The following is a 14896-nucleotide window of genomic DNA, read 5'->3' on the forward strand; positions in this document are numbered from 1 at the left end:
TCTTATCATAAAATAATTTATTGAGCTTGAATAAATAAGAACATTGAAAAGTTATACAAACTACAATAAACTAATAAATAAAAATGAGAGATTGGATATCAAATACTTCAGTGGTTATTATGTAGTTTTGGAATGCTTTGGATAAATACAGGAGTTTAAGAGTTCTTTCTTTAATTCTAAAAAATTAATTTAAATTATTTATCTTTGTATTTATTTATTTTTTTTATTTAATCAATCTTCATTTATTAACGTAGAAAATGTGACATGTGCTCGTAGACAACAAACGTGATGACTGTAGCAGGAACTACTCTTGTTAAGTTGACACCCAAACCTTTGTAAAATCCTCGCCAACCTTCACCCCTGTAAACAACCACCAGCAATCCTTGTTGTTACTTCGTCTTTAATCGTTTAATTTTGTTTTTCTTCTAGATCTTTTAAAGTATGCTATCTTATTTATCGCCATTTAATAACTAATACATACGATTCTTGACGGAAAATAAAATTAATATATTTAAATAATTAAAAATATAATTAATATCAATTATTGATACATTTATTTATATTGTTATTAATAGTCAAATTGTTACATCAATTATTTCTTGTATTTTTCTTATATTTTAAACAATAATACCATTATATTATTTTGCTGGTGAATTTAAATATTTTTTCTTCATTATAGTATATTTGGTGTAATTAAATTATATATTTTATTATCAGCCAAAAATCGTATTGCTGATTTTTTTTCAATAAACTCAAGTCTCCACGGAGGACGTGCATGAATGAATTGATTGTAAAACTTTATCGTAATTATTATTGTTTATTAGATATTGCAACTAAATTTTTACTATTTTTTTCATTAGTGGACCTGCCACATTTTGCATTGTCAAATAGGAGAGAATTTTATTTGCACAAACTTGTTCCAAACTTTCTTGTTTTGTGCACATAATTTGTTGTTTTTATTTCACTCATACTATATTCCATTAATTGATTCTTCAATGAATGAATAATTATAAATTCATAAGTAGATGATAAAGAAAATTGTTACCTCCGTTATGAATTACTTAATAAACTCATTAATAAAGTAATCGATAGTACAAAACAAAAGCAAGCATTGTTTTTAGATTCTTGTAGTTTGTAAACTTGATAAATTGTTTATTACTTGAGTAGTGAAGAAAGTTATTTAGTTCATCATTTTAAGATCATAATTGACATAAATAAATTTTTCCTATTATTTACAACTTGTATTAATGACAAGATCTTTCTAGTTGCACTTAGAAATGATAAATCTCAATTATTATATCAAGCCTCATTAGGTAAAATTTATTTTCAACAATCATCTTGAAAATTATAATGAATCTAAAGTAAATGATTGAAATGTCATAAAAATGAAGGATTTTTTTTTTAATTTTAAAAAAAAAAATATAAAGTGGAACGATAGATCTGTCATTACAAGTAAATTTTATCGTTTATAATTATAAATAAATACGTCAATTTACTATTAATCATTGATACTATAATTATTTTACTAAATTTCATTCATCGGGCAGAGAAAAACTGTAGTTTATATATTTATTTGCCTTTTTTCTCGCTCGTCTGAGAATATTTTTTCGTCATTTATTTATTTATTCATCTCAATGCTTTTCAACATTTTTAGTACTCCGTCGATTAACTTTTCATTTAAATATTTTTCAGTCAGACTTTTTTATAACTTTTAAAATAATAAATTATAAGTATTTCTTTGTGCACATAAAAATGTTTAAACTATTTCTATAACAAAAAACAATGATTATAGGATAGGTATATGGAATAAAATGAATCTTAAAAAATTATTTGAATTATCATACAAATACTTGTGCTCATTAAGTTAATAATTTACGTGATAGAGTGAGTGTAGTAGTCTACTAAAGGAATTAAAATTTATGACGAAAATTTATAAATGGACATTTTTCCAAAGACAATCCGTAAATAATATTCAAAAAAAGGACATCAAAAAAATTAATGATAATAATAGTGAAAAAAAGATAATGCTGAATTGAGTAGAATAAATAGAAAAATGGTTGAATTATATATGAATGTATAGCTGACATAGATATTGTTCAACTATTGGTAAATTTTTCATAGATTAAAATAATTAAACAAATATTGGGAGTAACATGAACGAGATATGGTGATAAGCCTTTGTAAAAACCACGAATTCCTTCTGACCTCCAAGTTTGTCGAACGCAATGCCAAGTGCCTCGATAGTCCGTATGTTGATCTTGAAGACGAGCTCTGATTACTTGATAAGGATACGTTGAAGCTGCAGCAATTAGTTTTGATATAGCAGCAAACATCATGTACTCAGCGGTGGTCTAAAAAAATTATTGATTAATATCTTCGAAATAGCAAGTGAATAAATCATTCTACGATTGAATTCAGTGTGTTTACTAGTTATTAATTATTTAGAAATTGTCAATTTCTTTTTTATTAATAAATTTAATTTGAAAATCAATATTACTAATACATACCAGTTTTGAGTCAATAGGCATTTTTCTTAAAACGTTATATCTATTTTTCATTTCTTCGTATGTCATAAACTGAATAGCACCATGAGAAACACCAAACATACCAGGAACAAGTCCCTGAATAAAAACAATAAATGTTAGAAAAAGAAGTATTTACTTAATTTTTGTTAATAAAAATATTAAATTTGAAATAAAATTTAAAAGTCATTTATGAATCTTACCTTGTATAAACCACGTACTCCTTCTGTTCTGTAAATTTTACCAAGAGCATCCAACATTCCGGAATAACGTTTCGACTCTGAAAGGCCAACATCATTATTGTACTGTAAACATAATCGAGTTTTAACCACCCAAATAGGATTGGTTATCAGAAGAGTGAATACACCAGCGTTTGCGGCTGCAAGCATATGCAAGGTTGGACCAAGTGATTTTTTGGAGTTTCCTCCTTGGATCCAAGATTTAATATTATTATAGCTAAAAATTTATTATCATTAGGACAAAATTAATAGTTTTCTTATTGTTTAAATTAATATTGTATTAAAAATTATTGTTTGATGATAAAACTTTTAACTTACAAAAAAAAATAAAAACCCCAAGAACAGCCAGATCCTAAAACATTTGGAGTTACTCCTCGATAAAGACCACGTACTCCTTCCACCTTCATGATTTCAAAAAGTGCATTTCGGAGTCCTGTGTATTGTGGTGCCGTTTTTGTTACTCCATCATTTACTGAAAAAAAAGTGTAATTGAATCAAATTTTTACCCATTATTTTTTATCAATTCATGATAATATGTATTTTATTTGGACTCCCAATAAACTAATGGATTCTAAAATGTCATTCTACATAATAATAATAATAATAAAAATTTATATTTGATTCTTAAATTTGTTCTATCTCATGACATCAATATAATAATAAGAATAATAATAATAATTATTATTATTAATAAAATAATACAATGCCATTGGATAGTTAAAAAAATTATTGAAACATGATTTAGAATAAGAAAGATCTAAAAAAATGAAAATATTCAACTTTCACAATAGATTGTGTTTGCATTTTATCATTAGACTGCACGAAAAGTAATTCTTGTTTGGTCGGTGGAGATGGTAACTACAAGCCATGTGATGAGAAAGCCGAGCATTCTCTGGCATTTCTGACGCAATCTTCAATTTATATTTCTCAAGCTATAATTTAAAGAGGAGTGAGTCGATGCTAGACCATTCAATTTAATATTTGATATGATCACAATACAACGAACTTATCTTTGTTGGATTCTCAGACATAGAGGAAAAACAAAACGAGGAAGTATAAACAATTCAATCAATTTATCTACAATATTGCTCTTGAACAAATGAAATGAACAAAGTCCATCACACTTTTGATTTTTATTCATTCCATTCGTATATTTAAACTGCAAAAAATATGTCACCTCGAATATATCATTGAAAGCCTACGATAAGCTCAAGACTACTCGATTCTAGGAACACACAACTAAAAAATAAAAATTAAGCTTGTATACGAACTAAATAATATACTTTCTAAAAGTATGGATTAATTAAGATTATTAATTATGTACAAAATACAGTGAGTTATGTTAAATTATTGTAGCAACTGTAATGATTTTTAATGTTAATAAATTTAAATAATCAAAATTAGATAATAATATATTCAATATTAAGTAACTTTACAGGCAACAAATGGGACTTTAGCCAATAGCTATTCTCGTATCTCTAACTCTTTTTGTCTTCCTGCTTTACGTTCTACATTCTGATATCTTTGATGATGAAATAACATTTAAATCATCATTTTTCTTACTAAATTTTTATTTTTAGTCATGTATTAAGTCCCTTTTAATCTATTCATTAATTTATTTTCCTATGAAGTATTTATTCTTCCCATAAAATTAACTTTATAATAAAAATAGAGTTTTTGAGATCGAATATAAGACCTTAACAATCTTTGTCATCACTAAAAATGTAGTAATTCGTTGTGTATAATATACTAATTAGTTGAAAATAATGTTATGTTAAAATACAAAGTAACAAGAAAATGTAAGGTAGTAATTGACAATGTCTATGTAAAAATAGAGATTATATGTGTGTCCTTGGCCATGAAATCGTCATCAAGGTATTTACAGCTTTCGCGAAAATTCTACCACACATGACAATCTTTAGCTATGAAATGTCATTTAGAGAAAATGACGCACTAAGTATTTTTCTTGTGTCAATATTTTCCACCAAGTGCCTATATGTTTTTCGTTTATACATTTCGTAATTTTAAAGTTTCAACATTTTTTTACATAATTTATCCACTTATAACCTTGATAAAAATGAAATAGTAAATGGTTCGACATCTTTAAAAAACGATATAATCAATAAAACTATTCTATTATTAAGATCGTATTAGATTTTTTTATAATATAATATTCATTGAATTCATGAAAATCAATAATTTACCTGCAAATCTTATTTTTATAAGATCTAAAGGATGGAGTATCAATGTCGAAACGACACCTCCAGATAGACCAGCAATAAGATGCTCATATTTGAATTTATTCAAAGCTGGCATCAATGATCTTGGTCCAGATGTTGCAGTCGTTTTTATGGTCGTCATTTCGTTACTTGGTTTGACTGCTCCAGCAGATGACGAATTATTCGTTACCGTAGACACTTTGGATTCTTTGTTTTTGTCATCAACTGCATCCTTTTCACTTTTACTAACAATGTTTGCCGAGATTTTCCGGCATATTAATTGATCTGCTGATGGCACTTTTGACTCTTCACAACACAAGTCACTTGAGATATAATTACTTAATTTACTAATAGAATTTTTAGAAATTTCGCTAATGTTTTAATTAACTTCTGAATCCATGCGTTTAACGGTATGATGAGATAGTTCCGTAAAGAAAGGAACAACCATGAATATGATGCGCACGCCGATCGCCGCCATACTAATTCTTCGAAAATTCCGTTCTCTGGAGGAAAGTGAGTTTTTTGATCTACAAACTACGCTAATCAAAAGTATAATTTATATTTAAAAACCACAGCTTGCGCTATCTACTTCTGCTTCAAACATTATTTAAAATAAACAATTGAATATTTTCTATAACTTAATATAGAATTAAATAGATATAATTGAGATATTATTAAATATTAAACATTCAATAATAAACATTTGTATTTCTTCAACACTAAATTCATTTATTTATAAGTATACAGATAGATTTTTTAACGATTTTAAAATTTTCAATGATATTTTTATTAAAATCTGATAATTATAACTAAAATTTGAAACATTTTTCAATTTCCCTCTCAGCATATACATAATGTGTCATCTATCAGCACGACTTGCTTCAGTTTAAAATAAATGTGCGAAAATAAAGGAATGCATTTATTCAGAAAACAAGATTTATTTATTGTTAATTTCTTATATTGTCGTAAGTTTAGCTTCAACACGAGTTATTTCAGCTTTAGCAATTTCGTTCAATACACTATCTAACTGATCAGCATTTTGTAAAGGATTTCGCATGAGATCCATACAATCATTAACTTGATTGAATATATTATCTCTATAAACTAAGTTTTTACCAATTACTACAGTCGGGGCTGTTGTAAGAGCCTCTAATTTCTTTACTTCTGTGTTGTTATTATATTTCTTTTTGAGACTTTCAAAAATTTTCTGAGATATTTCGAGATATGATAGACAAGGAGGTTTTCCCTTGTCAAACTCAATCTGTATAAAGTTATAAATATTAAATAAATGAAATACTAAAGTACAAATAATAAGTAAATAAATATTACCACTGCAGCGTCTTGCACTTCTTTAGTAAGATTTTGAATTAAATCCAATATCATAGTAAGATTCGCGATTTCTCCAGTATTCGATTCACAATCATCAAGTAGAAGAAATTGTCCCTTTGTTGGACTTTTTATAGCTTTTTTTTCTGTTGCTTTTTTTGATGATAAATGAACATATATAGTTGGTTTTGTATTATTACTATAAATAATTTTTTGTATTTCTTCTTTTATGTCTGCAATTAGTTTGCAGTTATTTTTCAAAGACTTAAAATTAATCTGAAAACAATTTATAATAACAGTTAAAAATAAATAAATAATTAATCCTAAATTGCGTCTTTAATTAGCAAGAAACAAAAAAAAATGAAGTAAATCTAAATAGAAAACTTAATTATTTTTGTAAAAAAATAATTATCAAGTTACTTTTTTGTAATTATGTTGAAATTTACCGTTATATTATGCTTGGTTTGTTCTTTATATTCGTCCGTTTTCTTCTTAAATTCGTCTTTGTTTAATACATTTTGTGCTTTTGCACCCTTTTCACAAGAGTCTAATAGTAGAATCGCTGGCTGAAAATCAGGAATACCTACTGACATAAAACTCAAATCGGTAGTTATGTTAGAGTTTATAATAGCTACGATCTCTTGTTCATTTGTCAACGAATTCTTTTTTTTATGTTCAGATAATTTTTTGCAACCTAATAAACGTTCTGCATGACATGCCTACACAAAATCAATCCAACATAATATTAATAATAAATACTTGGCCTGTGTAATGAATAAGAATTATTGGTAAAACTCACTTACCTCATTTAATATGCTTATAAATAAAGTGGTAAAAAGTATTCTTGAAAACATCTTGGAATACCTATTGTAATATAATGAAGAAAAAAATATCACTGATATTAAAAAAAATTTAAGCGCCCATTTATAGTATTATTGAATCCCTCCTATGTAGTTTAGTAAGAAGATACTGTTGATTGTAACTGTTGATAATTAGTTCAGAAATTTAGTGTGTCAAATAATGACATGATATTATAACCTGGTCTTTAAAAAAAATAGTGATAACAGACAATGGCTTAAACTATTATTTAAGCATCAATGTTTGTTAATTACTCAGGTGAGAATAAAAGTTATTTTTATCGAATTTTTTGTCATTCAAATCATGATAAGCTATTAGAAATGTTATCGAATAACTCATTAAATGATTATGGAATAGCAGATATATTTTTTAATGTTACGTATTCAAAAATTAATTCGAAGTTATTTTTTTATCGTTTATTAATTCAACTGGAAGCTTCTTTTCTTCATGGTTTTTATTGAATAAATATGATTGTAGTTTGGAATTTCCAATTAATTTTATCGAAAATATGATATAAAATAAGTGCCCCAAGATAAATATATTTAATAATATATTACGTTGTATAAAAAAATGTAATAATTAATAACTTGAACTAACGAGCTCCAAGAATTATTAAATATTTTCCCAATGATTATGAATACTCCAACTGTCATGTTAAGTATTGTTGAATATATCGATATGTCGATTGTCAATCGAATTAATTACACAACAGTCGTAAGACAATCGATATTGTGATTCGATTCGGACAACATTGATGCAAAGATGTTGTCATTCGACCATTTAGATAGAATGGCAATGACAATTTCAATATAACAAATAAATATAAAGACATGACTCCCGTGTACAGTCTGCTCTATTATAAAAAAAAATTGAATCATCGAAAATTTTGTTCATTGTTTTTTTAAGATGCTTGAGACGAATCACCAGTCGTTAAAGCTTATTCTTTTGGACTGAATAAATCAGAGGAGATACAAAGTATAAGGTATGGTAATTGAAACCAACAAGGCTTTAGTATAAACTAATATTTATTGTTATTAATTGTTACAGTGTAACATTTATTAAGTGTATTAAGTGTAAATAGAAGAATGTGAATGAAATCATAAAACTAAACTTCAGGCATTGTATATTCAGGATTCAAAAAATTCATCAAGAAGACTATCTGGATCTATTATAGAAGGTTTAGCAGTCGTTGTTGGAGTTGTGGGACTTGCAGCAGTTGTTGATGTTGTAGGTTTAGCAGTCGTTGATGAAGTTGTGGGACTTGCAGTAGTTGTTGATGTTGTAGGTTTAGCAGTCGTTGATGAAGTTGTGGGACTTGCAGTAGTTGTTGATGTTGTAGGTTTAGCAGTCGTTGATGAAGTTGTGGGACTTGCAGTGGTTGTTGATGTTGTTGGACTTGCAGTCATTGTTGAAGATGTGGTATCTAGAGCATCCAATTGCTGGAAAAAAAAATTATTAGAACATTAGTAGAAAATTTGTTATTAATAATGTATTTAATAATTTTTCGCAAAAAAAATTAATTACTTACACTTTCCATTACAAAAGCGATAACTTCTCTTACTGTTTTTGACAGATCCAACACCGTACCTACCAGTTTCCAGTCTTTCGGTGTAGTTTTATGATTCTGATTTATTTTTGGAACAAATCAACAAATAAAATATTTTACCAGAGCAATTTGATTGTTGTCGTAAAAGCATTTAATTAAAGACTCACATCGACTCTCTTTTGTACATTTGTTGCGGCATCACGTTTAATTTCAGCGTTTTTACCAAGCAAATCTGCCAACTCTTTGGCATCTACTGGTTTTGGATTCTATATTAAAAAAGGAAATTTTATTAAAAATATGCTTAATAATTTCTCATAAAACAATTAATTTTTTACCGTTTCCAGTTTACTAGAAATAATTTCTTCGACTCTTGCTGAAAGATCATACATTTCATTTATCAATTTGAGATCTTCTGAGTTGACATCACTTCTCTAATGTATAATAAAAAAAAAAAATTAATTAAAGATCTTAAAAGAACAATTGAACAATTTTTATAGAAGCATATGACCTACCGCCGTTTGATTCTCTAAAGTTTGAGCGAAATTATTTTTAAGTTCTTTGCTCTTTTTAACCAGATCAGCTAAGATTTGAGAATCTATTGGTTTTGCATTTATCTATTAATCAAAAAAATACATATATATATATATATATGTTTATATAATTACTTGTCAACTGAAAGTTTTAAAGAAATGAAATTACCTGTAAAGATGCACAAATAATAAAAATTGAAAGAATAATTGGAAAATGCATCTCGGTGTTCGAATTATATTTTTGAATCAATGTAGTGATGATTCTTTGGTTATAGCTTCAAAGAAGAAGAAAATTTAACTAAGGTAAAGACATTTTGAACCCATCTATTTATTCTATCGAGCCCCTCTACTTTACTCAGTACTTAAAACTCATAACCATCTACTTACTATCACGCCCCTCTTCTATGCATTATGCCTTAACAAATATTTTGTCACAAAGTTAGAAGTTTTGTCTACCTAAAACGTGATGTTAAAAGCTCCAGGGAATTGTATTTGATGTAATTCTACCCATTGTAATTGGTAAAATTCCATCATTTATTATTATCGGATGATAAAAAAAAACATTGATGATTCATGGGTAAATAACACATTTATTTTATCAAAAAACATCAGATTATAAATTTTATGTCCTGGTTTTGATAGATAAGTACAGATGGAATGATACTTCAGGCATTGTATATTCAGGACCCGAAAAATTCATCAAGAAGACTATCTGGATCTATTATAGAAGGTTTCGCAGTGGTTGTTGGTTTCTCAGTAGTTGTAGGTTTCTCAGGAGTTGTTGGTTTTTCAGTAGTTGTAGGTTTCTCAGGAGTTGTTGGTTTCTCAGTAGTTGTAGGTTTCTCAGGAGTTGTTGGTTTCTCAGTAGTTGTAGGTTTCTCAGGAGTTGTTGGTTTTTCAGTAGTTGTAGGTTTCTTAGGAGTTGTTGGTTTCTCAGTAGTTGTAGGTTTCTCAGGAGTTGTTGGTTTTTCAGTAGTTGTAGGTTTCTTAGGAGTTGTTGGTTTTTCAGTAGTTGTAGGTTTCTCAGGAGTTGTTGGTTTCTCAGTAGTTGTAGGTTTCTCAGGAGTTGTTGGTTTTTCAGTAGTTGTAGGTTTCTCAGGAGTTGTTGGTTTTTCAGTAGTTGTAGGTTTCTTAGGAGTTGTTGGTTTTTCAGTAGTTGTAGGTTTCTTAGGAGTTGTTGGTTTTTCAGTCGTTGTAGGTTTCTCAGTAGTTGTTGGTGGTGGTTCAGTCGGAGAGTCTAATACTGCATGCTTACGATGAGTGGAACGACGATGGTATCTCGGTTCGCTTGGTTGAGTCTGAGTTAGGATCAACGATTTTACGATATCAACCACCTGAAGAGAAGAATTAGTCACTTAATAGAAATAATTATCATAGTTAACAAACATGATAGAACAAAATATCATCCATCAATTACATCAATAATTCTTTCTCTATAATTAATATGCATTAATAATTCAGAACTCTTTTAATATTATTATTGATATTTTTATTTTTTACTTACTTCTTTGATAGGAGCAGCATCCACCTAAAGAACAAAAATTGAAATTAGAATTTTTCATTAATAAATATTGTACTGCTTCATCGCAATATTTATAGCTCAGCTGATTTTCATACAAACAATGAATATTTAATAGAAAATTGTATGAATATTCTCAAAGTTTAATCAACAAAAAAATTGAATTGAAAATAATTATATAAGATTTTACTTCGAAGTTGTCTAAAATTATAATAGACACTACTTTACCTGGCTCAAAGTACCAAGTAAAAAAATACAAAAGCACAATTTGATGTCCATAGTTCGGATTAACGCGTTCTCAATCGTACTTGTGAAATTATGTTGAAAATAATTCAAGTTGTATCAAGCTATACACTTCTACTTATTTATACTGATAGTAAGGTATTCCGTTTCATTAATTAACACCACTGAAAACTCTAGTTGTAATTACATTATTGGGTATATCACATATAAAAGTACTTGAATCAATATAATTATCTTGACGCCAACATTCATATATTAGATAAGTAACATAATTGATACAAAATTGTGAGTGGTGAAAAAATTATTTAATTACTCAGGTGAAAAAATGTAAGTTTTATTGTAATTTATTGGAATACGAGATATACATATTTCTAAAAGTAGTATCAGTAGAAAAACATCTATTGAACAGCAAAATAAATTTTAATTTTGAAAAGTATTCCAAGATTACAGACACGTCTGTCAATCTATTGTAAATTTTGTTTATATACGTACATGCGTAACATTTTTAATCATAATAGTTATAGCTCAAAAACTAAAAAAATTGGTAAATAATTCTTATTGTTATTTTTTATTTTGTACAGTAGTTTTATAGGATAATGCAAAATTTAATATTTTTTTAATGTAATTGATATAAATGAGAAACGTGTTGACATAAAAATTACGTTAAAAATTTTTATATTGATTATAATCTATATCTTTTAAAGTATTTATATTCAAAAAATGTTGTTATTACATAATGGTACTTTTATATCATTATAAAAAAAAAATTTTTATATTTCAAATAATTTGATAAGAAAATGTTTTGCGTATTTACCACCGAGGTTAGGTTTAAGTTGTAGAGCTGAGTCTGATGGAGTTGGAGTATGGTGTACTTTATGATTGTCAAGATAGTTATGAATGTCGTTTTCTTAAAAATCTTACGAATTAATTGTATAATTATAACTAAATGTGTTCATTATAGTACAGTAAAAATATGATCACAAAATTTCTGATAAATGTAAGCAATAAGTAAAACTGTAAGGTTTCTATTAAATATATTTCTCACCGACTTCTTCACATTTGCATTGATCTGTAGAAGAAAATTCTGTTTTTTCTTCAAACTTTTCTATTAAAAATTACTGATGGATGTTATTCCATAAAACTTGAGAAATTATCTAAACAACTTATTAATCAACATCAACTTTTTTGTAGAATTATAACAATCTCAATAACTGATAAAAATAAAAATAAAGAGTGTAATTGTATGTGAGAATAAAAAAATTTTTATTCTACAATTAATATTATCAATAAGAATTGAAAAGTGATAAAGTTATTTAAACCCTTATTACATAGAATAAATTTTACTAGATTATGATATAATTTTTGAATAAAAGGTTTTACTTGAATATTTATTGAATTACATTGTTATATCTAGTAACATTCATTTATAATCTATATTTTTTTGGAGGTTCTCTTCCAATAGGAATGTAATCTTCATCTATCGGTTCTACATCACGCTTAGGATCATGTGGTTCTGGTGTGGGAGTATCCAGAGCATCCAATTGCTGGAAAAAAAAATTATTAGAATATTAGTTATTAACAATGTATTTAATAATTTTTCGCAAAAAAAATTAATTACTTACACTTTCTATTACAAAAGCGATAACTTCTCTTACTGTTTTTGACAGATCCAACACCGTACCTACCAGTTCCCAGTCTTTCGGTGTAGTTTTATGATTCTGATTTATTTTTGAAACAAATCAACAAATAAAATATTTTACCAGAGCAATTTGATTGTTGTCGTAAAAGCATTTAATTAAAGACTTACATCGACTCTCTTTTGTACATTTGTTGCGGCATCACGTTTAATTTCAGCGTTTTTACCAAGCAAATCTGCCAACTCTTTGGCATCTACTGGTTTTGGATTCTATATTAAAAAAGGAAATTTTATTAAAAATATGCTTAATAATTTCTCATAAAACAATTAATTTTTTACCGTTTCCAGTTTACTAGAAATAATTTCTTCGACTCTTGCTGAAAGATCATACATTTCATTTATCAATTTGAGATCTTCTGAGTTGACATCACTTCTCTAATGTATAATAAAAAAAAAAAATTAATTAAAGATCTTAAAAGAACAATTGAACAATTTTTATAGAAGCATATGACCTACCGCCGTTTGATTCTCTAAAGTTTGAGCGAAATTATTTTTAAGTTCTTTGCTCTTTTTAACCAGATCAGCTAAGATTTGAGAATCTATTGGTTTTGCATTTATCTATTAATCAAAAAAATACATATATATATATATATATGTTTATATAATTACTTGTCAACTGAAAGTTTTAAAGAAATGAAATTACCTGTAAAGATGCACAAATAATAAAAATTGAAAGAATAATTGGAAAATGCATCTCGGTGTTCGAATTATATTTTTGAATCAATGTAGTGATGATTCTTTGGTTATAGCTTCAAAGAAGAAGAAAATTTAACTAAGGTAAAGACATTTTGAACCCATCTATTTATTCTATCGAGCCCCTCTACTTTACTCAGTACTTAACAATTACCACCGATAATCGAATTCGACGTAGTTCATTATATTGAAAAAATGTACTGATGAACACATAATGAAAAATCTAATTGCGCAATTTTAAAAACCTATCAACAACTAAATCAATGTGCACACATAGTTCTAGAGAACTCAAATAGTTTGGATAAAATTTTTCAATGATTGAAAGGATTGATAAATAACATATTTTTATTGTAGCAAGAAAAAGCAAATTATAAATTTTCTGGCTCTAATGGAAAAGTATCGATGAAATTATAAAACTCCAATTCAGACATTTATATTTAGTGTCTTTTACTTATTACATAGAAATTATTCATCTAAATTACTGCATAGTTTTAGAGCATAAGATTCTTTTTAAACATCTGTTAAATTAAATGTCTTTATTTAATAGCATTTATTAATCTTCTCTGTATTTTTTTGGAGTTGCTGATCTTCTAGGAAGTTCAGCTGGATCTATCCATTCTACATCTTTCTTAGGATTATTTACTTTTGGAACAACAGCTGGATCCTCAGCTGGAACATTAGCTGAGTTCGGTACTGCATGCTTACGATGAGTTGATCTCCTATGGTATTCTTCAGATGATTTGTCTGAATTTTTTGGTATCAGCGCCTTGAAAAAATTAATTAACTAGAATAAAAAGTAAGAATTCAATTATTTAGTATCAACAATTGTGATGAATCAAAATTTAATTAGTTGATAAAAGTAGTAATTAGATTTTGTTATTTTATTAATATGTAATAATAATTGAAAGCACAAAAAGATCACTATTGACAATTTGATTCATTACTCACACTTTCAGTAGGAGCAGCATTCACCTAAAAAAAAAAAATTATATTTAGAATTTATTGCTAATAAGTAATTTTAGATTAATTGATGATGATTTATTCATTAATCTATAATCTTACTTCACTGATAATAAATACCAAAAAAATACAAAAGAATAATTTTGTGTACAACATTTTGACTGAAGAGTAGCTTCAATAATGAGTTTTGAGATTAATACAAAATGATTAGAAATAAAAATGCTGTTCTTATATACACCCAAATTTATACGCTGTGTATGAGTAGGTTGATTTACTATATCTATATATACAAGTAAAAGTAAATTCACACATTTTTAATTAAATTTTGATAGAATAGATACGAAATCTACTAGTCACGTAAGAATATGATGAAAATAAATATTAACTTGCCATTGATATAATGTTTTATTGTATCATATAAATTATCAAAAATTCCAAAAAATACCTATTGATAGAAGTATATACTTAATTGTTCAAGTGTTATTACACGGTTAAACATAGATATTTCTGAAAACGGGAAATAGTTTTACACACGACAAAAAATT

At 27.0% G+C, this 14896-nt stretch overlaps 4 protein-coding genes across 4 annotated transcripts; all 4 read right to left on the bottom strand.

The window, feature by feature from the left end:
- Positions 1 to 197: 197 nt before the first annotated feature.
- Positions 198 to 5450, bottom strand: LOC118065946 (mitochondrial folate transporter/carrier). Its single transcript, XM_035081579.1, has 6 exons — positions 4966 to 5450; positions 3080 to 3233; positions 2726 to 2978; positions 2508 to 2621; positions 2206 to 2351; positions 198 to 360 (listed from the first exon to the last, which is right to left on the bottom strand). The coding sequence occupies exons 1-6, from the start codon at positions 5120 to 5122 to the stop codon at positions 246 to 248; spliced, it is 939 nt and encodes a 312-aa protein (XP_034937470.1). The 5' UTR covers positions 5123 to 5450; the 3' UTR covers positions 198 to 245.
- Positions 5451 to 8291: 2841 nt separating this feature from the next.
- On the bottom strand, positions 8292 to 9570 carry LOC118065874 (cell wall protein DAN4-like). The gene is made up of 6 exons (XM_035081432.1): positions 9410 to 9570; positions 9223 to 9324; positions 9046 to 9141; positions 8878 to 8976; positions 8693 to 8788; positions 8292 to 8603 (listed from the first exon to the last, which is right to left on the bottom strand). Exons 1-6 carry the CDS (start codon positions 9458 to 9460, stop codon positions 8292 to 8294), a joined length of 756 nt encoding a protein of 251 aa, XP_034937323.1. The 5' UTR covers positions 9461 to 9570.
- Positions 9571 to 9825: 255 nt separating this feature from the next.
- LOC118065916 (proteoglycan 4-like) lies at positions 9826 to 11144 on the bottom strand. The gene is made up of 3 exons (XM_035081535.1): positions 10988 to 11144; positions 10745 to 10768; positions 9826 to 10574 (listed from the first exon to the last, which is right to left on the bottom strand). The coding sequence occupies exons 1-3, from the start codon at positions 11036 to 11038 to the stop codon at positions 9921 to 9923; spliced, it is 729 nt and encodes a 242-aa protein (XP_034937426.1). The 5' UTR covers positions 11039 to 11144; the 3' UTR covers positions 9826 to 9920.
- Positions 11145 to 12358: 1214 nt separating this feature from the next.
- Positions 12359 to 14044, bottom strand: LOC118065866 (uncharacterized). The gene is made up of 7 exons (XM_035081422.1): positions 14035 to 14044; positions 13342 to 13447; positions 13155 to 13256; positions 12978 to 13073; positions 12810 to 12908; positions 12625 to 12720; positions 12359 to 12546 (listed from the first exon to the last, which is right to left on the bottom strand). The coding sequence occupies exons 2-7, from the start codon at positions 13390 to 13392 to the stop codon at positions 12427 to 12429; spliced, it is 564 nt and encodes a 187-aa protein (XP_034937313.1). The 5' UTR covers positions 13393 to 13447; positions 14035 to 14044; the 3' UTR covers positions 12359 to 12426.
- Between the last annotated feature and the right edge of the window lie 852 nt (positions 14045 to 14896).

Source organism: Chelonus insularis, unplaced genomic scaffold, assembly GCF_013357705.1.
Source record: "Chelonus insularis isolate UGA/USDA-ARS -01 unplaced genomic scaffold, ASM1335770v1 contig_324_pilon, whole genome shotgun sequence".
Taxonomy (NCBI): Eukaryota; Metazoa; Arthropoda; class Insecta; order Hymenoptera; family Braconidae; genus Chelonus; species Chelonus insularis.